The sequence below is a fragment of the Leopardus geoffroyi genome, chromosome A1 (genome assembly GCF_018350155.1).
Source record: "Leopardus geoffroyi isolate Oge1 chromosome A1, O.geoffroyi_Oge1_pat1.0, whole genome shotgun sequence".
NCBI lineage: Eukaryota > Metazoa > Chordata > Mammalia > Carnivora > Felidae > Leopardus > Leopardus geoffroyi.
The window spans coordinates 80,644,466-80,671,632 of record NC_059326.1 but is presented as its reverse complement, the minus strand read 5'-3'; the positions used below and the strand labels follow the sequence as shown (position 1 = coordinate 80,671,632).

Sequence of the window (27,167 nt, the reverse complement as noted above, 5' to 3'; positions counted from 1 at the left end):
CTCCCCGTGGGCTCGGTCCACGCACCCACGTGCACCAGCTCCGAGCAGGATGATGCATGCCAGCCCCGAGCAGAAGCTGTAGGAGCCTTTGGGGGTATCCGCCCATTTGAAGGAGACAGGCAGGCCCGGGCCGGAACTGCAGCATCAAGATGACCCTGAGAGCACAGCAACACCCTATCTGTAGCTAACACGCAGCCAGGAGGATAAACCTCTGGGCTTCAGAGTCTCGGAGATGTGGGGGCTGAATGACAGCATCTGGCAAGAACTGGCAATACACCCACATGCCACATTTTCCACAACAGAAGGGATTCTTGAAGGGGAAGGGGTACATCTTCAAAAAAAAAAACAAAGAAGACATTAAGTGAAACAGGTCATTTAGACTCAGGCCAAGTTAACACTAAAGGGTCAAAGTTAAAACCTCTTCGGTGGATAAAACAACCCTCAGCTATTCAAAACAGGAAAAACTGTTCCCCACAAAGCACTTCTTATTGCAGAGCAAACAAGGTTTTCCCTTCCTTCCCAAACTCTGGACGCAGTCGTCCCATAACTGCTCAGGAGTGACGGCTTCACGTAGCCTCCAAGAAGAAAAGACACCATGTGTCCACAGGCTGGCCCTGCAAGCACTCGATCTTTCTCATGCACCCTCGACTGGTCCGCCACTCTACACCAGGTGCCCTAGGAACCAGAAGGCAGGCAGGGCCAGCAGAGCGACAGAGGGCTTCACCACCTTCAACCTCCACTGCCTAGACCGCCGCTCAGCGTCTAAGTAACAGGTCCCTCAGCCTCAGGGCCCTGGACAACCTACCTCGCAGGTCCTGGGGTGTCAGCAGTTCCCAGCGGCTCCACCGGGGGACACAGCTCTGGTCTCTCGGAGGCAGCCTGAAAGCATCCCCAAGGCTGGGTCTCAACCAGGCTGCCACCACAGCCATGTGCTCCAGTCCTCACAGCAGCGACGTGGGCACTCAACAGGAAGGCCAGCACAGTGCCTGCGACTCAGGACTGCAGACCTGCGTGCCATGCTGTCCCTAAGGAGGCCCCTGTGCAGCCCACTAGAGGGAAGGGGCCCCGGCCCCAACTTGAGGAGAAACGAGTGCCCAGAAGTGTGAGCATGGCGCTTGAAAACCAGCACCATGTCCACCGCCACGGGAGACCCAACCGCATGTACACCTCTACCCTCAAATCAGGTGCCCACACCCCTTCCCTGGATGGCTCAGCTGTCACAGAATGTCACTCTGCATTCTGTGGAGTGCGGACACACCTCACAACGAAGTGGGACAGGGTTCCCAAAAATGTAACTAAAGGATGCCTAACGTAGTAAGGCCTGAAAGGCTCTCCCCACCACACCCCCACTCCCCCGCCCAGCTCACAATGGGGGCCTTGCTTCACCCTGACTTCCAAATGTCACTGATAATACTGGAAATCAGAACGTCTTCCACACAATAAAAAAGCAAACCACAGCACCAAGTTGATGGTGTCACTCATCATATGACAAAGACCCCCTCAGTCAAATCTTTCGACTAGAAATAAAATCCTAACCAGCTTAAACGAAACAGCACTGTTCAGGTAACAAGTCGAAAAAGTAAGAGCCACAGTGCAGAAGTTATAAGTTCTGGGCCATCTTTTTGTCTACTGTCTCCGGCATGGGCTGCAGTTTCAGGAACATTCCTCCTACTGAGGTTACGCAGCCCCAGGCAACAGCAACGAGCCTGCCATCCCAGCAGCGAATGGCTGGCCCTGAGCCACCGGTCACAACCCCACAGCCAGAGAGACAGAGCGGCCCTGGGAGCCAAGGTGACACACACATCCTCCCAGCATCTTGTGCACGACCCCGGTGAGCAGGGTGGGGACCCCCTGCAGCACTGGGGCTACACAGAATCTGAGAAACAGGGTAGTGGAGATCTGTGGGCTGCCTCGGCTGCCCTCTGCACATTCCCCAGGGCTTGACCACCACCCACTGACTGCAGACCACCAACCACAGCCACTGAAGAGAACGCATGCCTAAGTTATGCCCCTGGCTGAGGACACCCTGGATACATGCGACAAGAAAATCACAGGGAACGTACAGACATTCTTTCTACCATCTCAGGGCTAAAGGAGAGACCCCCACAAGGGGAGTCCAGCCAAGCACGTTCAACTCTTGTAGCTTTAATGTTCCAAATGCAAGGAGCCAGGTCAGCTCCTCCAGGGAGTTTATGAGGAAGCTATTTCTGACGCAAGAAACTTACTCTTGGCACGGTTCTGGAGTGTAGTTCGCCAAGTTAAAAATACAATTTTGTCCTATCACATTGTCAAGAGAAATTGGATTTTGTGGCAAGAGGAGTAGAAAAGAGTCTTGAAGTCCTGCTATTTCAGTTTACTGCAAATGGTCCATACTGATGGGGACACGGGAGGAACAGGACTCTGCAGTGATTTCGCCCCCTTGGCTTCTGTAGATTTGTTCTTAGTCCTGCCTACTCCTCCACTCCAGGGATAAAACTAGCTTGGCGATAGCTTCTATCAATACCTACCAGTCACCCAGTGTGCCCCCAAACAACTTTCCACTTTAAAATGAGAATTAAAGCATATTCAACGCTGTGCATTTGACCGTATCAACACCCACATACGAACAAGGGCAGGGACCACCCAGATCAAAAGAAACCCCAGCCCCATGTTTTAGGTGGTCTACAGGAAGGGGTGGTGGGGGGGGGGGGGGGGGGGGGTTGGGAGTGATAAAACCCTGAGAAGTGGGGAAGACCACCGGAGCAAAGAAAGCACCAGCCGGCCTTCAGCCTCCACAAACAGAAAGCAGCAGAGAGGCCAAAGCCCCACCAGGCAGGGAGGGAGGCTCCAGCATCCACAGAGGCCTCTGGGTGCTGTGCTCAAGACTTCACGCAAACCTTATTTTACAAAGAAGACCCGGCCCCCAGGACGATGGTGTGGTGGTCTGGAAGAACAAGACAGGAAGCCAGTGAACCATTGCATTCTCCTGCAGGCGTACACGGGGGTCCACAGCAAGCGGGGCAGTGGGCTCAGACACCCATGCACAAACACAGCGCCCCACCAGCCTGCAGCAGGCCCCCAGGCTGTCCGCAATGCCAATGGGGTGAGTCTGAAAAGAGCAGCCCTCCGGTGTCAAACAGGGGTCGGGGCAGAAGGACTCAAATAAGTTAGGTGCTAATGTTTAGAGCCAGGAAGGTAACAAGTACACTGCATTAACTTTAAAACTTAGCGTTAATAGTTACAAAAGTCAAACTTTGAGAAACATCTCAAAGATGGTAAAGTGCAAGGGTGCCTGGGTGGCTCAGTTGGTTAAGCATCCGACTTCAGCTCAGGTCATGATCTCACAGCTCATGAGTTTGAGCCCCGCATCAGGCTCTAAGCTGACAGCTCAGAGCCTGGAGCCTGCTTCGGATTCCGTGTCTCCCTCTCTCTCTGCCCCTCCGCTGCTCACACTCTGTGTGTGTCTCTCTAAGATAAACAGACATCAAAAAATATATATTAAAAAAAAAAAAAAAGCTGGGAAAGTGCAAATGCGAACTACCTCTCATCTCTCCCAAAGTTCCACTGAAAATGACAAAAGAGGCTTTAAGTAATAAAGAAGGAATTTACTGCAGTGCTAAATGGGGCAGGGGGCAGGGGCCATGAGCAATCTAAGCAAGGCCTCAGGGGATTCCACAGCACAGGAAAGGATGGGCCATACTTCTAAGGGGACCCAGGAGCACCTCGGTGACTGCTCCAGCAAGAGGACAGGAAGTAGCACTTCTCCAGGAGGAGGCCAAGCACTCAGACCTCTGCCTGTAAGGAAAGCTGGCAGCCTATACCAGATCCCTAACAAGTCACTAAGTCCAGGTACTACTGGACCCACTAACAGACACAGAAGACAAAAAAGGAGACAATTCTACCTAAAATGAAATACCCTAAGAGCCCCACCATAAACTTCAAGCCGGGGCCGCCCTCTAGCTGGAGTGAGACACGGGAACTGGGGTACAGAGAAGGCTCATCCCTCTACCCTGCTCAGGGAGAGCATCCAGACCCTTCCCCCCAGATTTCCCACACCTGTTCCCAGCCTCGCCCCTTACAGGGCCCCTCTCGTCTCACCTACACAGCTGTACATTCATGTCAGCTATGGGGCCTTTATTCATATTACAGGAACCGCAAAGTCCAGCTTTTTAAAAGCCCTGGACGTTACATACAGAACAGAGGCGAACAGAACTCAGACCGGGAGCAGCAGCCTGGCTACAGGCCTCAGGGCCCAAGAAGCACAGCAGAGGGTTGCTGGGTTCTGTGGGGGTTTTTGTTTTGTTTTGCTTCAGATGCAGCCCAGATGCACCAAAAAAAAAAAAAAAAAAAAAAAAATACAAAAACAGCCCCAGAAAAAGCTTGCCCTTTCTGGCTGGAGCACCAAGAAAGGGGCAGCACAGCAAAAAGGAAATTTCTAGACACTAGCCCTGCCCACCGAATACCGAGGGGGAACATGGCCAATCCCACCACTCAACGGCCATAACAAAGTGCCCCTCATCCAGTCTGCCCCCCAAGCCCCATGGAGTCACACTGTGGGTTCCTCCTCTTCCACACAGGGGTGAGCTCCAAGAGGAAAGATCAAGAAATACAGGTTTCTTGGGGCACCTGGGTGGCTCAGTTGGTTAAGTGTCCAACTTCAGCTCGGGACATGATCTCACGGTCCATGGGATCGAGCCCCGCGTTGTGCTCTGTGCTGACAGCTCAGAGCCTGGACGCTGCTTCGGATTCTGTGTCTCCCTCTCTCTACCCCTCCCACACTCGCATTCTGTCTCTCCCTCTCAAAATGAATAAACTGTTTAAAAGAAAAAAAAAAGAAATACAGGTTTCTGGTACAGCATTTAAATGTGTAAAAGTACTGAAAAACTAAGAATTACTAGACAACGCAATTAGTGAAAACCAAGATACAGAGATGTTTCAAGGAGCTGGGAGGCAGGACAAGCGCACTAAATCCATCCCATTCTCGGGGATCCAAAGGAAGGGAGCCACGGTGGGACCACAGAAGTGGATCAGGACTCTTAAAGGTGAAAATCCAAAGGTCTTTATGACAATTAGCTATCACGACAAACTGAGAAAGTACTCTTTAAACTGCTCAACGCTGTACAGACAGACCTCTCAGTAGACAAGCAGTTCCAGTTTTGAGTGAGCAGAGAAAACAGACAGTACTTGGTACCTGACAGGAGACTTGAATAGATGCCGTCCACATGCCCAGACAGACGTTCAGGTCAGTGTTATTTCAAGGTACGTACATTTAACAGAGCCTGTTAGCAGGCACACAATGACATAACAGGACTACAACGTGACTGCTGGCACAATGCCTCCCTAGAGCAGTCTACAGCCTCCTGGTCTCAGGTCTAACCTTGGCAGGGCTATGCTGAGAGTCCTGAGGGCTGGGCCCAACTGCTTAAAAAACAAACAAACAAACAAACAAAAGCAACCACCACCAAAAGCAGCAGCTTTCCAAAAATGCTAAAATGCTTGGGTACCTGTCTGTGCCTATTATAATCTTCCACACTGAAACGTTCCCCTCAAGTTCAAGGGTATGACATATCCCAAGGAAGGAAAACCCCAAATGCCACAATTCAGATTCTCTTTCAATTCCTATTCGGGACAGCTCATCAAATCCACGATGTTTTGTTGGTTCAGCTCAACCAAGGCCAACCAGGGAGCTGCTGGCTTTACCCACCCAGGTATCCGCCCACTCACCTTCTCAAGTCTGGCCATGTGAAGCGTCTCTCTCCGCACCCCAACCCCATGTGCTCCACTCCAGCAGGACTCCAGCCTCAGCCCTGGATCCCACCTGCATGCTTCCACCCTACTTGCCACACATGGCTGAGGCTCCAGAGACACATGTTGTGCATGGATACTTTTCCCCAGGGCAAAGCAGGGTTCCAGAAGGTCCTCATCAACTGTGTGCAGACTGACCACCACCTGGAGAAACACTTTCCCATTCTCCACTTGCAATGAAATACAAACTTGCTCTTCAAGATCTTTGAACCTGTCCTATCCAATAAATGGTCAAAGGATCCCCTTCTACCCCAGCGGTGTTACGGCAGACTCCCTGGGAATGCTGCCCCATCACGGGACGTTCCCTGCTACCCCATTATGAGCCCAATGAGATGCTCAAAGACACCCTGAAGACGTTAAGTATCATCTCAGAAGATGGGAAGTTTCCAGGTCTCGTCAGGGCGAAGACAGGTCAGAGCCGGGGCAGTTGTGAAACCTCCACACCTGCTTCCCAGCCCCTAAGCAGCCTTGCCTGGTCCTCAAAATAGGACATCTGACTGATGGTCGTGAGACTCCCGATGATGATCCAGAACAGACACACACACTTTGTTTTACATTACAACCAGTATACAAACACAAAACCCACATAATAAACATGCAATTTAATAACCTCACACTGAAAGAATTAGCAAATGCAGCTAGGATGGCATTTACTCAAGCTTTAAATAAAGTTGCTAATGATCACTGGTTCAAAGTCCTTCCTAGGTTATAAATCCTTCACTACACTGAAAGGCTTCAGGGAGTTACACGTCACACCCATCATGATGGGGGACACACAGAACACAAAGATTCTGCAGGTAAACTTGCTAAGTCACATGTAAATCCCCTCAGCTGCATGGTACAGGCTGCTGGTCTCTACGTGAACACATTTACCAACAAGACACCGCATCGCACTGCACCTCAAAATGCACCTCTCCTCTTCCCTTTCATGGGGCGTCCAACTAACTGCACTGACCCAGTGCCCTTGCTGCAGCAGACCGGTTATTCTAAACTTACAAGGTGTGGACTCTCCCTAAACCTGGAGTCAAATACCAGCACTGCCCCTTGGTAAACATTAGACACCGGGCATCTCATGGACCCACTCCCCATCTTGGTCTCCCTTCCCTGGACCGGGGCTCCCCGCGCCCCCCTCACAGCACCGCCTTGTGGCTGACTTGGCACTGAGAGGCCACACGGCAAGTAGTCAGTATTGCTACAAAGCCGCTGGTACACAACTCTAAGAACTTATTTCCACCTCTCTGCATTTCTACCATTTCTCCTCATACACAAATGTTGTATCTGTACTCCTTCCTTCCTCTTAACTTTTTCCTATACGCTCCTGAGGCCCACGTGGATGAAATGCAGCTCCCGGCGTCAGCAAGAGTCGGGGACTAATATTTGCTGGATGGACAATGGAAAGCTGGCACAAAAGGTAAACAGAGCTCAGAAGTGAATGGTCAGGTTCACAAAGGACACCGTATGACCTTCACACAGATTCTTGAAAGCACAGGTAAGCTCTTCCACCGGCCAAAATACACACAACTTTCTAACTTACAAGCCAAACACCACCGCCAAACGTTCTTGCCCAGAACCAAGATCTCAAAGGCAGTGTGCACCAGAAGGCCCCAGTACCATGCAGCTACCACCACGACACCAATCAATTCAGGAAGGGTCATCACAGGATGCTAAGTGCATCAGATGAAAGGCTGTGGGGCACCACCCCACAGATTATGTACTAAGCACAAAGACAAAGACCACCTTTACAATGCAGAGACCTGGTGGATGTCACCTTAGCCAAGGGATGGAACTCAGTGCCAGCGGTATGAAGTGTCAACATGAAGCACTTCTCATAGGACCCATGGAAATATAGATCTTCAGTGTGTAGAATTCTTACCTAAAATGTCTAACCTGAACCAGACTCTACGGGGTTAACAACGCTGGACTCCCCAAAAACATAAGAGTCCTAATAAACGTGAAAGGTAGAAGAACGGTGTGGGGAAACTAAGGAAGAATATTCTCATCTTAAAGACGTACATACGGGGTGTTCAGAGGCAGGCATGTGGAGGCCTACCACATGGTTTAAGTGGCTAGAGAATATGTGAACACTCAGAGCCAGGCGGCAAAGTGTCTGTATGGTGACCTAAGTGACGGCACAGGACGTCACACTACCTTCTAATGTGTTAGCTTAGGTTTTTCCAAGAAAAGGGCAAGGGGCAGGTCAGGAGGTTTGTTTGAGCTCCCCAAAACTACCCCCAGCATCTTTTAAGTAGAAAATGAAAGCATTCCCTCACCATCCACAGACCAGATCAGCCCCGTGTCACTTCAGGATCTCAGTCGCTGCCTCAAAAACCCCCGCCCCAGCTCAGCCGACTGGCTGCTTCTGCCAGAAGGAGGCCTGAGGAAAGTACACTTCCCACTGTGCCTGTCCTAAGCTGGGCAGGATCCTTGGCCTTTCTGTAAGTTTGAGGGGAAACTGCCACAATTCTCCCCACCTCACCAAACCCTAATTTGAGGGACCCAACTGGGTCAGCTTTAAAAACCAACTAATTAAGTCAGGCTCTCCAGGGGGACTCTGGAATGTTTTAAAAGCTCCACAACTCTGCAACCCAAGGGAACCCCATCCATTCTAACCTACAAGTCCTCCCTGAAGGGATGGAAGGGGACGCACCCCCCTCAGCCTGGAGGAAGGTGGGAAGAGCCACAGCATGTCCTGTCCTAGCACTTCAAGTACAGACCAGTGAGTTTCCCTCAACTACCCGAGAAAACACCCAATGCAGACTAATATAAAATAGATTGGAAATACATATTCTGGTTAGAAAACTATTTTTTACAAAAACATACGAAAAGCAGATTTCACATCCAAATGTGGTCTGAGAGGCCTCGGACTTTGTTTTGCTTGGTCATCACTCACTGGGAACTGGCCCTCTCGCCGGTTCCCAGGACCTACAGGAACTCCTCGGGGACGCAAACTGCTTCAGGCAACTACCTGCCAGGAAAAGGTCTCCCCTTCCCAGGCGGCCAGCGGGGATTCTGCTGGTTTTTAAAGCCCAAGTAGAGAAGTGAGGACTAAGACATCCTGAGAAGCCTCAAACAAGGTGGGAAAAAGGACAGAGGTGGGAAGGCACCACACTAAGTGACCAGCATCTTTTCTGGGCAAAGAGAGCACTCAGGATTCTGCAGACCGTACATGCTCAAGCTCTAGATTCATGCCGCTCCCACTCATCAGTCCTGACATTTTTAACCAAGAGGCCTTACTGGAGAATAAAAGATAATCCTTCGATAAAGCACTTCCCCTTCAACTGGCCAACATTGACCATCCTATTCAACCGCAAAGCAGAAAGAACACACGTGCAGCCTAGTGCTGTTCAGGAGAATACAGGGCTCCTACCCAGAAACCCTTTCCCCACTGCGGGAGGCCATGAGGGTGCACCGGACGCTGGGGGAAAGCCTTGCCAGCGACCCCCCCCCAGGCGTGCGGTCGGCCGGGCTGGCCCACACAAGCCGCCCCCCCCCCCCCCCACCGTCCGGCACCTAAAGGGACAGATGCAAGCACACCACAGGCTGGGGGTCCCAGCACGGGGCAGGCCTGCCCCCCGCTTCAGCCGGCACAGCCCTGCCTACACGCCACACGCATCCAGAACGCATGTCCAACCCAACCCGCCTCCGCTCCATCAGTGCCTCTACCTGACCCGTCTCCAAAGTCACCCAAGGACGAGGACCAGCCTGCAACAGGAATCTGGGCCCTTTTTAGATTAGGGAACAAAAGGTCAAGAGTTACGTGGGTTTCTTCAATACGCACCTGCCCACCCTTCCCTGCACCCTCCTAGGGTCTCCCCAGTGAGGGGCTGAGGACAATTCCTATCTCCACATAGGGGGCAGAGACCAGTCTGGACCCCACACAGGGCTCTAGCGCTGGTCTGCTGCTCTCCACAGGACACCTGCACAGCTCCTCAGAGCACAGCTACACATGCTCGCCCAATACAAGTTTCTAACCAGTTTCAAGCCCTTTTTTCTTTTTTCCTTAAGTGAGAGAGACAGACAGACGGGAAGGGACAGAGGGAGAGAGAGAATCCCTAGCAGGCTCCACACTCCGCTCGGAGCCCAACGCAGGGCTGGATCTCATCACCACGGGATCATGACCAGAGCCAAAATCAAGAGTCAGAAACACTCAACCGACTGAACCACACACATCGTGTTCTCCTGGCCCCACCTGGCACCCCAGCTCCAGGTCCTTTCTGATTCTAGAAGTCTGTGTGGTCGATATGCCTAAGAGCCTCCCCTGAAGAGCAGAGCCACCAGGTCCCCAGGCAGCCCCTACTGTGCTCCACCAGAGGCTCCTGTGCACGCACAGCTGGCCACCTGGCCCCTCGGGCCGACCCTCACCATCAGGACCGGCAGCCACTGCTGACGGAGAAAAGGGGGCTCCCTGTTCAGTTACACCTCAGCCACAAGTCCTTTAGGGAAGCCAGACCCTGAAGGGAAGAAAACAAAAATTGAAGGAGTGACCGGAAGGAACAGTGAAGGTGTGAACAGGGGCGGGGAGAAGGGCGAGCGGAGACACCAGACGGGGCTCTACAGACATGCCGAGCCCCTTCACCAGCAGGCTAGCGAGGGCACCTCGGGTGTTTTTACCAAGTCAAGCAACATCTACTCCGTGCCTAGTAAGTGACAGACACCAAAAACTCAAGCTTAGAAGCAGGCCGAGGAGTCCACAGTCCGAGCAAGGATACGGCGTTGAGGGTGCCACAGAGGGAAACGGCAGGGACCGGGTTGGTGGAGGAGACATGCAGATGGGGGGCAGAGGCCACGGGGGGCTCCGAGCACAGACAGGATGGGGCACAGGAAGGACCCCCTCCGGGGACACCCTGCTTGAACCTGGCCCCAACACTCATAGCCGAGTGACTGTGGCCGTGTTCCTCAACCTCTCCAGCTCAGGGTCTCAGCTCAAGGGAGTCGTCACAAGGTTTCAACGTAACACGTGAAGCCACTCGCACAGCGCCTAGCACGGCACACACACTTTGTGAGCATAGTACTCACACTACTACTTTGATGAGCGTAGTACTCTGGACATCTCCAGGAACTTGACATGCCTGGGACAGGAAGTCCAAGAGCAGGGGCAAGGACAGAAGTGGACAAGGGTCAAGTCACAAGAAGTCCCACCCATACAGTAAAGCTCCTGGACATGACCATCTGAGTAAGGGGGGGACATGTACAGGGGTGGTTTCAGCAGGGCAGTGCCACGGTCAGGACAGAGGACAGGCCAGAGGCCCCCGGGCCACCCCCCGGGCAGCAGCACATGAGGATCAAGGAACGGAGAACAAATCAGGCTGTGTACGAGCCTGCCACGGATAGAGGGCGACCAGACGCAAGCTGACAACATGCCCCTGGCTTCCTCCACACTCCTTCCTCTAGACTGGAACGGGCGCCCTCGCACGACAACCAGTTACCACTGCACGCCTGACTGGGCCTCCCGGGGAGGAGAGGGCCCACCTGGGTCCGGGCTGTGGCACAAGCAACATGGACATACCTGACTGCAGAAGGAGCCAACCATGCAGAGCACAAGTGCGTCGGCTCAGTCAGAAAACCGGGGACCTTACCAGGAGTGCTGGAGGCTACAACGTTACAGGACTTAGCCCCCACCGTCCTGCCACGCCGAGACCTGCTCTTCCGTCCCAGAAGCACGACCATCTTCCTGCCGCCTTCGGTCCTCATGCCCCCGCCCCCCCCCCCCCCCCGGGCCAGTGCCCGTCCCTATCGTGTGCACATCAGCACAAAGAGCCCCCAGCACTGAGAGAGGACGCTCAGTCACCCCCAGCACACCACTTCAATCAACCCTGAGCACAACTGGGGTCGGGGCTGCTGGTCCCTTCTCCCCCAGTTTGTTTCGTCCGGCTCGGTTAAAGGTGGGAAAGGAGGCTGGGGCCACCACTATCGGTGCAGCACCAGGATTACACCCTGCTCGCCAGATACCACAGTCCTGTCCTCGATCCGCTCAGGGCTCGGAACGTGACACGACGGCATTGCAGACTTGCTGTTACAAGCCACAGCAGACGGGGTTTTGCAGAGGTCCCTCAGGGTTGACCCTGAGCAAAGTCAAAGGGAGACTGGCTGGGTGGGTGCGATCTAGCCCTTTGCCAGCAGCTTCCTGCCATCGGAGCAGGGAGAAGTCAGAGGTGTGTGTGCAGCAAGACCGGACACAGGTGAACTGATGCCACTTTGAAGACAAAGGCCCACGGCTAGGACCGGAGCGGCCCCAGGACCAAAGAGCGACACCCAGCCAATGGCGCCAGGAAACCGGGCCTTCGGTCCCAACCACTAAGAAGTGAATTCTGCCAACCACCTCAGGAGTTTGGAAACCGACGTTCCCCCTCAAGGTCCCCGCTAAGAGCCCCGTCATCCACCACCCGGTCCGTGAGACCCTGAGCACAGAGCCCTGCCAAGCTCCCCAGACCAGCAGCCTCAATGCTGAACAGAGGTGGTAAACAGCATTGTCTTCAGCCACTCCATCTGTGGTAACTGGTTTCGCAGCAAAAGAAAACCAACATGCTACACTGTCTCACAAAGTGCAAGAACCAGAGATCAATTTTACTGAACAGCTATGTACTCACTGAAACCAAAATTTCTGTAAGAGACCTATGGGCTCAAATGATCTCTCCCTTTGGCAGAAACAGGAATGTCTCACTTCATTTGATGGATTTAGTGTAACACAGAAGACTATAATTAACAAATTAGTTTTACTGACCATGAAAAAAACATAACCTATTTTTTAAAAACTTATATAAGCAGCATTTCCTGTTCTGGAAAACATAACCAGAAGGCTACCAGAAGTAACTTCTAGGACCAATTCTCCCCTCAGCTTAGGATGGTCAGCAGTGGGTTCTTGCAGCCTAGAACTGGGCCAGCAACAGAACGTCGTGGCACACAACACAGTGTCTGCGATACATTTCCCAAGGATGCAGGTAACGAATGGTACTCTACAGATTGGAACCAGTCTTCAGACCCAAGTGAAGTCACCAAGTGAAAGGGAACAGGCCATCTAATGCTGTGCCATGATCCTGCAGGTCCTACTCAACCAAGCAGGGCCTCATTTCAAAAGCACCATGTCTGAGGGGCGCCTGGGTGGCACAGTCGGTTAAGCGTCCAACTTCAGCCAGGTCACGATCTCGCGGTCCGTGAGTTCGAGCCCCGCGTCAGGCTCTGGGCTGATGGCTCAGAGCCTGGAGCCTGTTTCCGATTCTGTGTCTCCCTCTCTCTCTGCCCCTCCCCCGTTCATGCTCTGTCTCTCTCTGTCCCAAAAATAAATAAACGTTAAAAAAAAAAAAAAAAATTAAAAAAAAAAAAAAAAGCACCATGTCTGAACTGGCCTGGCCACAAGTCTGGAAAATCTCCAGGCTACCCTTCTTACAGAAGCACCTTAAAAGTTTCTTCAAAGCATGAAAAAGCTCCGAGAAGAAGCTCTGACAAAACCGGACAGCTATGAAAGGACAAAACAGCTAGAATTTTAAAGATTTTTTTTTCATGTTTGTAAGAAAGACAGTGAGACTGCAGAGGAGGGGCGGAAAGAGGAAGACAGAGGATCCGAAGCAGGCTCCACCCTGACAGCAGTGAGCCCAATATGGTGCTCAAACCCACGAACCAGGAGATCATGATCTGAGCTGAAGTCGGACGCCCAACTGAGCCACCCAGGCGTCCTGAAACCACCAGCGTTTTAAAAACAAGTGCCTTTTGAGAGCAACAAGCAAACATTATCAACACGATAAACTGATGTAGAAATATTACAGTATCCCATCCTCTGCCTCTCAGAGGACCACACAGACAGGTCCCAAGACCTAGGGATGCTCTTGAAACCTAGATCTCACAGAGAAGGAAAACGAGTCCCAAAGGCCCGGACATCCTCTATTGTTCTTGAACATTCCCACAAGTTTTCTGGCAGTCTACCTTCATACAGGCCCAATTCATCAGTCCCCGTGTTGAGGTCTGGCCTAAGAGGAGAGCAAGTCCACCCTCAAAGCACAACTGAGCCGTCCTAAATTCATCGGTGCTACACGTGATCACAGTCCTGCACACAGACACCTCTCCAGCAGCTTGCCATGGCTGAGACCAGGCTTCCTGCAGAAGCACCAGCCATCATTCCGAGGAAGCATGTCCGAGTGGCCCACCAGACCAGTGTGACAGGAGCTAGAGAAGATGGGGCCAGCCATCACTTTAAGTGCTTAAAGCTGAACACTGATGAATTCAATTTTAGGACTTCTCCTACCCTTCCTCCTTAGTCTTGGGCATTCAACAGTTTCAGTGAGAGCCTACTACATGCCAGCACGGGGGACAGAAGTACAAGACGACCCAATGCATAGATGCTGCCCTCCACGTTCACACTCCAACGAGAAGAGCAGTGTACACACATACACAGACGCACACGCACACGCACGCACACACACACACACACACACACACACACACACACACACAAAGCACGCACTGAATACGGCCCTGTCCACAGCCACGGAGTGGGGTCACCTGATCCAGCATCATGAGGAGACCGCCTGAAGTTGGTCTAAGGCGGCACTTCCTGCAGTGGAAGGAGCTCGTGCACGCACAAACTCCAAGTTGACATCACGGCCCGTGCCCAATCAGACCCACGCTGATCGCCGGCAAAGCAAAGAGGACAGGTCTACTGCAGGATGTTGGGCACAGAGCACCACACTGGACTGCAGCAGACTCCCCGTCCAATGGCCATGGTTTCTGCTCAGGCCAGAGCCTCGTTCTCTCGGACTCTGTTTTCACACGCCTCTGCGGTCCACGAGAAAATCATCCCTACACTTTGCATGAAACCAAAGTATGCAACTCCTGCCACAGAAACTATTCTAACTGCGGGTCAAGGGTCATCAACTCTTCCCTGGATTTTCGCCATCTCCTCTTCTGGTTTTCTTGCCTTTGCCCTAGACTCCCTGTGGTCTACGCCCCAAAGAGCAGCCAAGATGATTCCCCAGACTCTGGTCACATTACCTCACGGGTCCACCCCGGCAGCCCCAACTCACAGAGGGCAGCCCAACGTCCTCGGGTGATCTACAAGACCCCTACGTCATCTGGCCCAACAGCACCTTGGTCTCCTGCTCTGCTCTCCCCTCAGGTCCAAGGAGTCTGGATTTCAGCCTAAGACCCAAAGCAGAATCAGAGTCAGGAAAACGGAAGTCAGGTTTGCATTTGAGGGAAACCAGCCTGGAGAAGGACAAGAGAGGAGTTGGATCGCCACAGGGCCGCCGCAGTAATCTAGGCAGGGGGTATCAGTGGCCAGAGCGGGAGCGAGAGAAGAGCACCATAGCGTCCGGGGAGAGTGAGCTGGGGAGACGTCAGGAGCAGGCTGCAGAGGCTCGAAGGCCACCCTGGACCTGCCCACCACCCAGGCACACCTGAGGGATGCTTGGACCACTCCCTTGTGGCAGTCTCCCAGGGACATACGCGTGTCCCACACACATCTGTGGGTCTCCGTCTGCTCAAAGATGGGAAACGAGGCCACAGGGACCTCCTCGGGTCCCCTCCCACTCCCACGTGTCACAAGCGCAAAGACCCAGCTGTGCTACTGAAGATCCTCTGCCTTCTGCCTCCACCCAGGCTGCAGGGAGTTGGCTCAACAGACTACGGCCAACGAAGCCAAGTGCCACCACCCAGCCTAGGGAGGCGAGCAGATGGCCAGGGGCAGCAGGGAGGGAGGGAAGCAGAACTGCGCTCTCACAGTAGCAAAAAGCCACAGGATGCGCACACCCATGGTAAGTGGCGCCAGTACCTGCTGAGCAGCCAGTTAAGACACGGTCCTACAAGTCTCACGTGAGCCTGGTCGACCAGCCACACTCAAACTAGTTTCAACAGTTGTCCACAGAGGCCCAGCAGGGGCCAGGTCCCCAAGCTGGTGGCTTGTTGAAGAAACAGAACACGGCAGTGAAAACCGCAATCCAAGCCGTGCAGTAACCTCCTGAGTGTGCGGCCCGGTGCCCGCCTGTGGCCTAGTCCTCTTCCTGGGAGCAGAGACCCGTCCTCGCTCCTCACCCCATGTTCTCCTGCACCACCCATCCACAGGAGCCTTCAAAACACAAAACCTGGGTCCACAGTAAGTCCTGCCATTACCAAGGTCAGACAGGGGGATGAAGGCACCTGGGAAGCTAGGACAGCTCTCAGCGCACCCGAGAGGGTGCTGCTCCAACTGCGTAGCAGAAGCGGCACCCCATGGCAGGTCTCTCACAGAGAGGTGGACACGGGCCAAGGTCCAAAACTGGGTCTCACTGTTCCGCCTCCCATCACCAGGACCAGGGACGCGGCTCACCCGGCTAGGCCAGGCTGCCTGGGCCTGTACTCGAGACTTTATCTCGCCTGAGACTAACAGGACTGGTGACAAAATTTACGACATGAACCACCCTCACTCCTCCCCTCCCTACACTCGGCCCAGCTCACTGTCCCTGCCTCTCTGCAGGGGCTGCACAAGGACGGTCCCCACGCAGGAGTCTCGTGGTGAGCCAGGACGCTACAGAGTCCTCTGACACAAGCTCTGGACTGTAGGCAGATGCCCATCTCCCAGGGCCTCAGGCTCCTGGCCATGCTGCGGGGTCACGAAGGGTGCGACCTGTCACAGCTGGTTAAAGATCGAGGGCGTTTGGGGGCGCCCGGGGGGCTCAGTCGGTTAAATGTCGGACTTGATTTCGCCTCAGATCATGATCTTACAGTTCTTGAGTTCAAGCCCCACATTGGGCTCTGTGCCGACAGCTGGGAACCTGGAGCCTGCTTCAGATTTCTGTATCTCTCTCTCTCTCTCTACCCCTCCCCTGCTTGTGCTCTGTCCCCCTCTTAAAAATAAACACACACACAAAAGAAAGATCTAGCGGGTTAGTACACGTTTTACCACAGGGTCTGGAGCTGCTTGCTCCTGTCTGCTGCAGGCCTCCCAGAGCCACCGCCAGGGCGGACCAGCCGTCCAACCCTACGGTCCAGCACTAACAGAATGCGGCCCTCCCGATTCAAAGTTCCTCAGAATTTCAGCCGGTGCCAGCAGAGCATTAAGCCAAGTCCAGAGCCCTAGGAGACCTCAGGGTGCCCAGCCCCACCACCAGCTCAACTCGGAGGACTAACCTGTGGCCCCTGCCACGAGTCAGTTGGACAGTGTCACGTCCGCATCATCCCACAGCTTAACTTGCACTCCAGGCCTCAGCATGCTCACAGGAGCTCTGTGGAACCGCCAGCGTGGAGTACAAATCCTGCCCGTTCACCTGTCGGGCCGGGCCCCAAGACCCGCCCGCCACCCCAGGTCTATCGCCCCCTCTGCGGGATAGTCACAAGTACACAGTACAAACAAAATGCACAGGTACGTTACTTGTATTCAACAAATGTCAGTCCCCTTCATTTCAAAGATGACAGCCTCTTAATGTAGACTGACACCATCCAACACAGACCAGCCCCCACATGGGCTGCTGAGACCCTGAAATGTGACCGAACCAGAATGGGAGGAGCTTGTGCCAAATACAAACCAAACTATAAAGACCTGATGTGCAAAAAACATTATCTCAACAAGCAGATGTTGAGACATTAGGAATACTCTAGGTTAAAAAGCTTATTAAACCGAGCTTCACGTTTTTTACTTCATGTAGTTACTGCAGTTTTGAACTACAAAGGAGGTTCACACTGCATGTGCAGGACTGCACCATCTATGCGACAGCCACCCCACAGATCTCAAGTTGGGGGAAGGCCTAACCGGTTTTCTACACTGGAAAATCAACCTGGGTGCACAGGGACTAATTGTTCACCCTACAAGACACCTTGGCAAGACACAAATACTGAAGACAGAGGGTCAACTTTGACACTTTTTGCCAGGAAAAGGTAAAGATAGCTATAACATCTGAGGAGAATTTTCCTTTGCTTTTAGTACCCACCAGATGTTCACAGGATAATCATCTCCCAAATTTAACTCAACTTCCTCAAAGGCAAGTTCTGACAAAGGCACGATGAATGAACTTCAAGAGTTTCTTCAATAAAACCAGTCAAGTACTAGGTCACGACACCAGCCATTTCCAGCTCACTACCGTGCCAACCGTGACGAGGACGAAGGAAAACACCCTGCTGTGTGACCTCAACTACACCTTCATACACAGTTGTAGTGAGGCTCAACCACCCAGCTGCCCAGATCTAAGACAAAGGTAACCCTTGGGGGGCATCCCTCCCTAGGGAAAGGACTAGAAATACACTTTGGACTTTGCTCTAATTCTGAAGCCTTTGTCAACAAGTTTTAACTTTCCAAGTAAGCCAATTTTAACTTTAGTAGTATTTTTAAATATTCTTTTGGACAAAATTTCAATCATAATCTTGATTAAAAATCTCAAAGAGCATCAAATACTATACGTGGTAGTATAACAGAAGAACATATCCTTCAAAAATACAGCCAAGAGTGTTTTTGGAAACACGCAGGGCGATGTTTTCCAAAACCTCCCCGCTAACCTCCTAACTCCATCAGTCCGGCCGATTCCAATGCTAGAGGGGCCACCCAAAGGCCTCCTCATTCTCTAGACATCAGAGCAAAGGAAAGCCTCCCCCCTCAAACAGAGGGCGATGGGCACCGTCAGCAACAGGCCTGTGACGTGCCTGCAGCCAGAGCACCTGCCTGCGCAGGGCAGCCCCTCCCACTGGCACAAAGCAAAGTGGCAGAGACGAGTAACAAGCTAGGAGGAAACGCTCGGAGGTTCGCGACTTCGGTTGCCTCTTCCAGCAGCCTTCTTTGTCGCCCTGTCCTTCTCATGCAAGCGCAGTGCGGGGAATCTGCAGTGCCCCACATCTGCTTCACCATCTACCCAGAAATAGGCACACCGAGGAGGACAAAACATTTGGCCCAAGGGACTTCCATCCCCCAGAGATCAAGAAAACACCCAACAGGAACAAGTAGTGCCTGCCTGTTGCTGCTGGAAAGGCAAAGGGAGAAAAACGTCTCCGGAGACAACCTAGCAGGTGTTCATGGCATTTAAAAGCCCCTACACCTTTGCCCTAGCAGTGCCCCATTGGACGATCAGGAAACACACATGCACGGCCCCAACAGCAGTTGGTGGCCAATGCAGAGCACGGAGAGGTTGCGCTCTGCCTGCTCACTGCCAGACCAGGGCTGTGAGAACTCAAGACCGAGGAGCGAAATAAGTAACACGTCAAAGCCCTTTAGAAAATGTTACCAATAAAGACGTGATTGAGAACTGAAACCAGAGACCAAATGGAGAATGGGGAAAACTATACAAGGCAGCACTTAGCATGAGCAAGATTCTCTCCCTCACCCAGGTGGCATGTACAATTCTGTCCCTGCCACATATACCAGGTAAACCAGGGTTTCTCCACACATTCTCCAAGGTAACTGGACCACAGTACCAGCTCCTCAGTCAGGAAGTTTAAGAGAATTGTCAACTGTAATAACCCATAGTTCTAAATGAGGTCAGCTCTCATCAGATCTTACTTTACCACACTACTAGAAACATGGAAAAAAAAACTTGAATTCTTAGCAAACTACACACTATTCCAGGATATGAAAGATTCAGATAAGATGCATGATAGGCAGCAAAGAAAAAGTGAGAAATAGGAAAAGTTCAAAGCCATATGTGTGGTTTTCCTACAGGTTTTATCCCCCCCCCCCCCCCGCCAAATTTAAAAAATGTTTTCCAACTTAAAACGTAAATGGTCTCTCAAACTTTAATAAATACAAAATTTACAAACTTCCTTTAAATTTAAAACTCTTTTCATGATCAGAACCACCCACTGGGGAAAATACCTCATTTTCTGCAGCTAATTAAGATGCGGACCAAAACGACGGACACAGTAACCACAGCGCTTGGTTCCTCTGCTCCTGGAAGAAATCCTGGCATAGCTAAGACACTAGTAAAACATCCCCAGAATAATCTGTTACAAACACACTTCTGTCTCAACTCTTGGAAAAAGGCACCTTGACAGATACCAGAACAGAAGGTAACCTGGAGTTCAAGCGATTAGTTTCTGGGTCTGTGTTTGTAATTTCCAACAGTTTCTCTCATCATTCAGAAGGTCGTAAAAATGAAACATGTCAAGCCAAGAACACGTTTCAGAAGTGCAAGGTCCTTCCCTTCCCATTCCCTTTCTATGTATCTCTCTTTAAAAACCCTGGGAGGGGTGCCTGGGAGGCTCAGTCAGTTGAGCGTCCGACTTTGGCTCAGGTCATGATCTCGCAGTCCATGAGTTTAAGCCCCACGTCAGACTCTGTGCTGACAGCTCAGAGCCTGGAGCCTGTTTCAGATTCTGTGTCTCCCTCTCTCTGACCCTCCCCTGTTCATGCTCTGTCTCTGTCTCAGAAATAAAAAGGTTAAAAAAAAATTAAAAATTAAAAAAAAAAAAAAAAAAAAAAACCCTGGGAAACTGCTGCATGTGGTCCACATGCAAGGCCACCTTTCAGGGAATAGGCCAGTCCCTTCACACCACAGATCAGAACAAGTCTGGAAGCCCAAGTAGGATTCACACCATACAGAACTCATTTTTCAGGGTAACTTCCTACAACAAAACAAAACAAAAACCAGAGTGACTCAACAATGTGAGAGTTTTGATGTGTTTTGTTATCTTCATTATCCTAGGCAATTAGGAGTTTGAAGTGTGAGTTACTACGGAGACTGAAACTATGCTAACAAAACATGCCTCTCAAATTTATTTACCGAATTTAAATTTTAAAACTCTTTAAAAACTAGCCACAAGTTTCCTTATAAACAAAAAATCAATTATTTGCTATCAACTGCAGATTTATTGAAGGCCTACTATAATGCCAAGAACTGTTCTAGATGCTTGGGATAAGTTAGTGACCTCTCCTACAGCATCATTAAACTCTTCGTTATAAAGATAGACAGGATATGAAATTTCAACAGCAGCCTCTGGAGAGCGAAGGGTAAAGGGTTTTTAAGACTCCACTTTAATACTTTCTTACAGAATCCTACACTGAACACTGAAGTTGTGAGGTTGTAAATTTAATGTGCAAACTGAATTTCAAATTTACTATCACAACCAAAACTCAGTTTGATGAAAATAGTCTCACAACAAAGGTCAAGGAAAAGCAAACGTTGCTACCAGGAACACATATTCTCACAGCCCAATAGGGGAGTCCAGGACAAGATGACAAAGCCCTTCTGAAATGTTGCCCCCTCCTAAACAGCCCTAGGGTCTCCGGGATCTCTACTAAGCCTTTCAGGTACCTGTAAGGGACTTCCTCACAGACCTCAAATACTACAAAAGAGATACCTTAATGTTCACAATCATGCAGAACAGGATTTTGGTTTCTTGATGCCAGTGTAACTTCAACAAATGAGTTGCCATGAAACTTGCCCTCACCGACTGGACTTCTAGATTTCTCCCAAGAAACCCACACTAAGACTGTCCTAAGAGGGGAAAACTTTATGGAATCCTCTTACACAACAGGTTCCACTGGAGATGCATTCATATACTCTTCTCCGCCAGCCTGCTCAAATTCAGCTCAGCTCTGATAAGGAAACAGGTGGTAAAGCAGCAGCAGGAAACGATGGAAGCACAGACGTGACCACAACCACTTCGAGCTGGAGTTCCCAAATGAAACAATGTCTAGGTTTCCAGATCAAAAGCACTACCCCAAGGTTAGGAAAAATCATATGGTAAAATGAGCTGTAAAGGAGGTTTCCAGAGAACTGCCGCTGAAAGACCGTATTTAGAACAGTGACAAAACCTTACACAGCAGACACACCCCGCCGGGTACACTCCCCAAGACGTAGGTTTATCTCCGACCTAAACACCGCCTACCTTCTGGCGGTAGGAAAAAAAAGCAGAGAAAGGAGTGAGGCTGGGAGGGCTTGAGGTCCTTTCATTTGTGCCCGGTTTTGCCCGCTTACCCGCTAGAAATTCTGAGGGGCTGACCCAGCCCTGAATGCGGGTCCCCCGGGGAACCCCTAAAAGCACAGGCTAAGGCAGGGAACAAGGAATCGACCGCACCCCTTAGGAACGGTTCTCACAAACGCGTGACACCTACCCACGAGCTCCTGAGGCTCTTCTTCAGAGCGACGACAGCCCAGTTCGGGGCTGCACGCAGCGGCCCCTCCCCGCCCCGCGACCGCGCTCGCTCCCTTCCCCCGGGCCTTCGGGCGCCGCCAGCCCGGCCCGCCCCCCTCCTGGCGCCCCGCGCCCGCTCACCTCCAGCCGCAGGGAGGCCCCGCAGCCTCGCAGGAACTCGCGGATATTGCTCAGGCACTCGCTCTCGCTCCGGGGCTCCGGGTAAACCTGCAACACAGAGCACAGGCGCTAAGCGGCGGCGCGGAGGCCGCGGACGCGACCCAGGGCGGCGCCGGCAAGCGGCCCCGGGCGAGAGGACGCGGACGGGCGGCCCCGGCGGCCCGGAGGGACCCCGGCCGCCCCTGACGCCCGCCCGCTGGGCCGCCGCCGCTGCTCACCGTCTTTCCTTCCTCTGGGCTGCACCAATCTCAGGCCCCAGCCCTCTCCAGGAAGTGGGCCGCCACCGGAAGTGACGTCTTCAGACCGCGCCCCGGCCGGCCAGCGCACCGCCTTTTCCGGCCTCGCCCTCGCGCCGGCAGACGCGGTGCACCTGGCCCCACGCGCGGCCGCCTGTCCCCTGCACCTGGCCCCACCCACGGCCTCCTCCTCCTCCTCCTCCCCACAGCACTTTGTCCTTGTCCTCGGACGCGGCGCACCTGGCCCCACCCGCGGCCTCAGTCTCGGGCTCCTCCTCCACCTCCTCCTCCTCCATCCTCCCCCGCTCCCAGCACCGGGTCCTTGTCCTCGGACACACGGCGCACCTGCGCACCTGGTCCCACGCGCGGCCTCCTCCACCCAGCGCGTGGTTCTCATCCTCCGACACGGCCCCCCTGACCCAGCCCACGCGCAGACTCCTCCTCCCGGCACTTGGCCTTCATCCTCGCCTGGCCCCAGCGGACACAGCGCGCCCTGCCCAGAGGGTCCCGGAGAGCAGGGCCTCAGCGGTGAGCAACCCTGAAGGGGCTGGAGGGAACCCTATCTTCAGTTCTTCCCAGCCACCGGCTTGGGAGAGTGGAACCGGTATTCTATTACGAGGATTTAGAATAATTGGCAATATAAATTATGCATGTTGGGATTGAAGTGCAATGTTTTCCTTCCCGAATACACACCACGTGCTTCATTAATGATTAACCAGAATAGCCAGTTACACATCAGTGAGCAAGTCAGCTAGGAAGCAGTTGTCTTGCGGCTTCCACCACGGGCGGAGAGCGTCAAGGAGGGCCCGGTGCAGGCTGCCAAGAGAGAACTTTGAGGGCCACCTGCCACACGTGTGAGGAGTTACTGACAGCCTCCCGGACCAGAAAGGTCAAGAAAACCGAGAGCAATCCAGAGAGAAGCCGGAGACATGAGAAGGGCCCTTTGTCGTTCTGACACATAAGAAGACTAAGTTTTGAGAGCTACACTACAGCATCATCCAGAATTCTAGCATCTGAGGACATTCGGGGCACTTTTGTCCTTGTATGGGGATATCACAGCATTCCATCAGGCCTTACAGGAATACTTTGGTTTCATTTCAAGCTTGGGTCTTTTAAAGTTATGAATCAAAACGAAAAACAAGGGTGTTAAGAAGTACAAAGAGGGCAAAACTCAGACCCTTTTTTTCCTACAAATTAAAAATCCTTAGAAGAAATTGCCAACATATTTCCTCCAAATTGAACGGATTTTTTTTTTTTTTTCTGTGAACAGATAAACCAAAGCTGCTTCCTGGTCCATTTGCTCCTCTCCATAAAAGAATTTTGAAAAAGTATGCACCAAATACGCATGCTTAATAATTTTAAGTAGTTGCAAAGCTTTAATTTCTGATGTCTTGAGGACATTTGAAACTGTTAAATATGCTTTAAAATTATGTCCAGTAGCTCAAAAAACAATAGAAATAGCCATTCTCCATCTTAAAAAATTATGAACAAATTCCTTGTTTAAAAGTCAGACATTTTACATTCTTTTCTCCTTCAGCGTCTTTCCATTCCACTTCCTGCAACAAAACAGTATGCTAAAGTAAGACATTTTTATACTAAACCATTTTTACTGATCACTGTTTTTGTTTGGTTGGGTTTTTTTGTTTTGGCAAGAGACCCATACAAATACAGTCCACGTCCTCATTCATTCACGGATTCTGTCCAAATTCACCTACTCGATAAAATTTGTTTGTAACCCCAAAATCAATACTGGTGGCACTTTCCCAGTCATTCACAGACATGACACACATTCCCAGCTAAACTTGAACAAGACTGTGCTCTGCCCTCTTGCTTCAGCTCCTAAGGTAAGCAGATGTCCTTTTCACCGTCTACTGGCATCACGTTTTTCACATTTTTGTGGTTCTTCTTGGTGACTTTGCTATTTTAAATGGCCCCCAAGCGTAGCGCTAAAGCACTGTCTAATGTTCCTAAGCGCAAGAAGGCTGTGATGTGCCTTACAGAGAAAATACGTGTGTTAGATAAGCTTCGTTCAGGCCTGAGTTACAGTGCTGTTGGCCGTGAGTTCAACGTTAATGAATCAACAATACGGTACATCCAGAAAAAGGAAGACGATATTCGCCGATCTGTACGTGAGGCTGCTCCAGAAAGTGCTAAAGTAACATCTATAGTGCGTGATGCGGCTATGGAAAAGATGGAAAAGCAGCTAAATTTGTGGATTCAGGAGATGACAACCAATAAAAAGAGCATGGTAGACAGTGTTGTTGTGAGGCTGAAAGCCAAGGAAATTTACAGTCATGTTACCCAGGGTCAGGAAAAGGTTAAACCCTTCTCAGCTAGTGCAGGCTGGCTTGCACGTTTCAAAAGGCGATACCACATGAAAAACGTTAAACTTGGACATAAGGCAGGTCCTGCAGATGAGGAAGCTGCAGAAGAATTTAAAAAATATCTGCTAAGCATTATACATGAAAAGGGTTATATGGAAGAGCAGGTTTTCAACGCTGATGAGACAGGCTTGTTTTACAAGAATGTTGGCAGACGAACCTATATAATGCAAATGGCCTCCAAGGCTCCTGGCTTTAAATCATTCAAAGACCGTGCAACCTTGCTATTATGTGCCAATGCCAAGGGTGACTTTAAGTGCAAACCCCTCATGGTACACAGAGCACAAAACCCTCGAGCACTTCGAGGGAAAAATCTGAACCGTATGCCAGTCCATTGGAGGTGGAACAAAAAGGCATGGATGGCGTCTGAAATATTCTGGGATTGGTTCCACAACTGCTTCATCCCAGAAGCTGAACGCTACCTCCATAGCAAAAACCTTGCCTTCAGGATTTTACTAATTTTGGATAGTGCCCCAGTTCATTGCCATGAAGAACTTGAAAATGCCCACCCTGACATAGAAGTTCTCTTCATGCCCCCAAACACTGCTTCTCTCATCCAACCCCTCAGTCAGGGGATAATAAAAGCTTTCAAGGCCCACTACACCAGGGAGCTTTATAGCAAGGCTTTTGAGGCTCTTGATGCCAACGAGGAAACCACCATGATGGACTACTGGAATTCCGTCACGATACGCAACGTTATAGATTATATCAGCACAGCCTGGGACAGCATCAGGCAGGCTACTATTAATAACTGTTGGGCAAATGTTTGGCCAGACTGCGTGAAAACTTTTGAAGGCTTTGAAGGTGTTAGAGAAAATATAAAGAACAGTGTGGAAAACATAATGCATATTGCGCAGCAAATAAGTGGAGAAGGCTTCAGAGACATGAGGGAGGGAGATGTGGAGGACATTTTGGCAGAAATGGCAGTAGAACCCACCAACAAAGATCTGGATGAGATAGCAAAGCATGGCACTGGCATCAGCGATGATGATGGCAGTGATGAAGGTCAGCCTAAGACTCCAAGAATTGTCCCTCTCACAGCAGCCAAAATAGCAGAATGGAATTCTGCTCTGGAAAAAATTTTCCATGACATGGAAGAGTGTGACCCCGTGCTCGAACGGAGCCTCACATTTAAGCGCCTCACCTCCACTGCATTCGTCCCTTATGCAGAAACACTTAAAGATTTGAGGCGAAAAGCCAAGCAGACAAGGCTGAAGGAGTTTTTCAAGCCAGTTTGGGAGGGAGAGTTGCCGACACCATCAACGCGTTGTGAAAGCCGAACTCCTGAGGTAGAGCTGTCAGATCTCACGTGTCACCCTCACTGACTTCTTCCTCTTCTGCCGAGTACGTCACCTACTCTCTTGGTTTTTGTGGGGCAAGCCAAGGTCTAGAGATTTAACCACACTGCCCACTGCCCCATCACAAAGCCCACAGCTCCACCACGAGTAAGGTTTTAATGTTTTCACAAAATTTCAAGCGTTCAAGCTTCGCGTAATGCTGTGTTCAGGGCTGGCTTTCTTACATTACTGTACTATGCAGCATACAGTATGTGTTTGCTGAGTGTGCACCGTGTGCAACTGAACTGAAGAGGTAAACAGTTCATGGTGCTGTAACAAATTGTGTTGTACTATGAAGAAACCCTGCATGCAACTAATTATTTGTAAGGAACGTGTATTAAATAAGCCGTCTCCAAGTGGAAATACACCTAAAACAAGATTATGTGTTGACTGGTTGACAAAATCTTGCAATGTCTGTCTGGAAGGAAATTAACCGGGTATTTGCCCTAGGAAGAGTGGTTCAGTAGTTGCTAATTCAGTGTTCACAGTGACTTTGTAGGACACAACTACCACAAGTAATGAGAATCAACTCTACCTTTAAGGTTAGTAAAGATCTAATTGTTACAATTGTTCTTCTAAATTAAACACAACCATTATGAGCACGCAAACAATGGGAACAATACCTTCAAGTTTCTGAGGAAAATTTATCAAATGTAAAAGTAAAACTTTATCTGGAAATGTATATCCTAATGAAATGTATAGCATTGTGGTGGTGGTGGTGGTGTTGTTTTAATTAGCTCATTTACCCATGGACAACTATCACTTATTGCTAGAAGGAGGTACAGTCCAGCATTAGTTCTGGTCCTGTCTTGGGCGGGGGTTGTATGCAAACACTGAGAAACCTTGTTCCTAAAAATAAGTAAATAAGAAATGGAAAGGGTTTTGTTATGTAACTGGATTTTTTGATGCCTTCTGAATGACATAGCCAAAGTCTAGACATAATCTATCCTAAATAAAATTTTGAAATCCTCAGTTAACAGCATGATTCGGGTCTCCTGCGATCTCTATGAAAGCTAGCAAGTAGAAACCCCTGAGCTGCACAATTCCAGACGTTAGTGCCATTCACGTCTCAACACCATGGATACCTCCTGGTTACACAGCTGGGAGGTTTTCCACTTTGCAGCAGTGTGCCTCAGGGAGACAACAAATGAGTGTACGGTCTGCCTTTCTTATGTGAACTGGGAGAAGCGGGTGTTGGGACAGCTGAACCCACTCATTGCATTCCCAGA

At 51.0% G+C, this 27,167-nt stretch overlaps 1 protein-coding gene across 16 annotated transcripts in view; it reads right to left on the bottom strand.

The window, feature by feature from the left end:
- ARHGEF7 (Rho guanine nucleotide exchange factor 7) overlaps positions 1–27,167 on the bottom strand; it is a 135,685-nt gene that overhangs the window by 83,915 nt on the left and 24,603 nt on the right. For 8 of the 16 annotated variants that reach the window (XM_045482189.1, XM_045482296.1, XM_045482303.1 and 5 more), the window contains exon 2: positions 21,946–22,032. In XM_045482189.1, the coding sequence (XP_045338145.1) occupies positions 21,946–22,032 (87 nt within the window). Of the gene's footprint in view, positions 1–21,945; positions 22,033–22,202; positions 23,473–27,167 lie in introns of those variants that run through there. The other 8 variants (XM_045482219.1, XM_045482238.1, XM_045482288.1 and 5 more) reach the window with 6 other exon arrangements.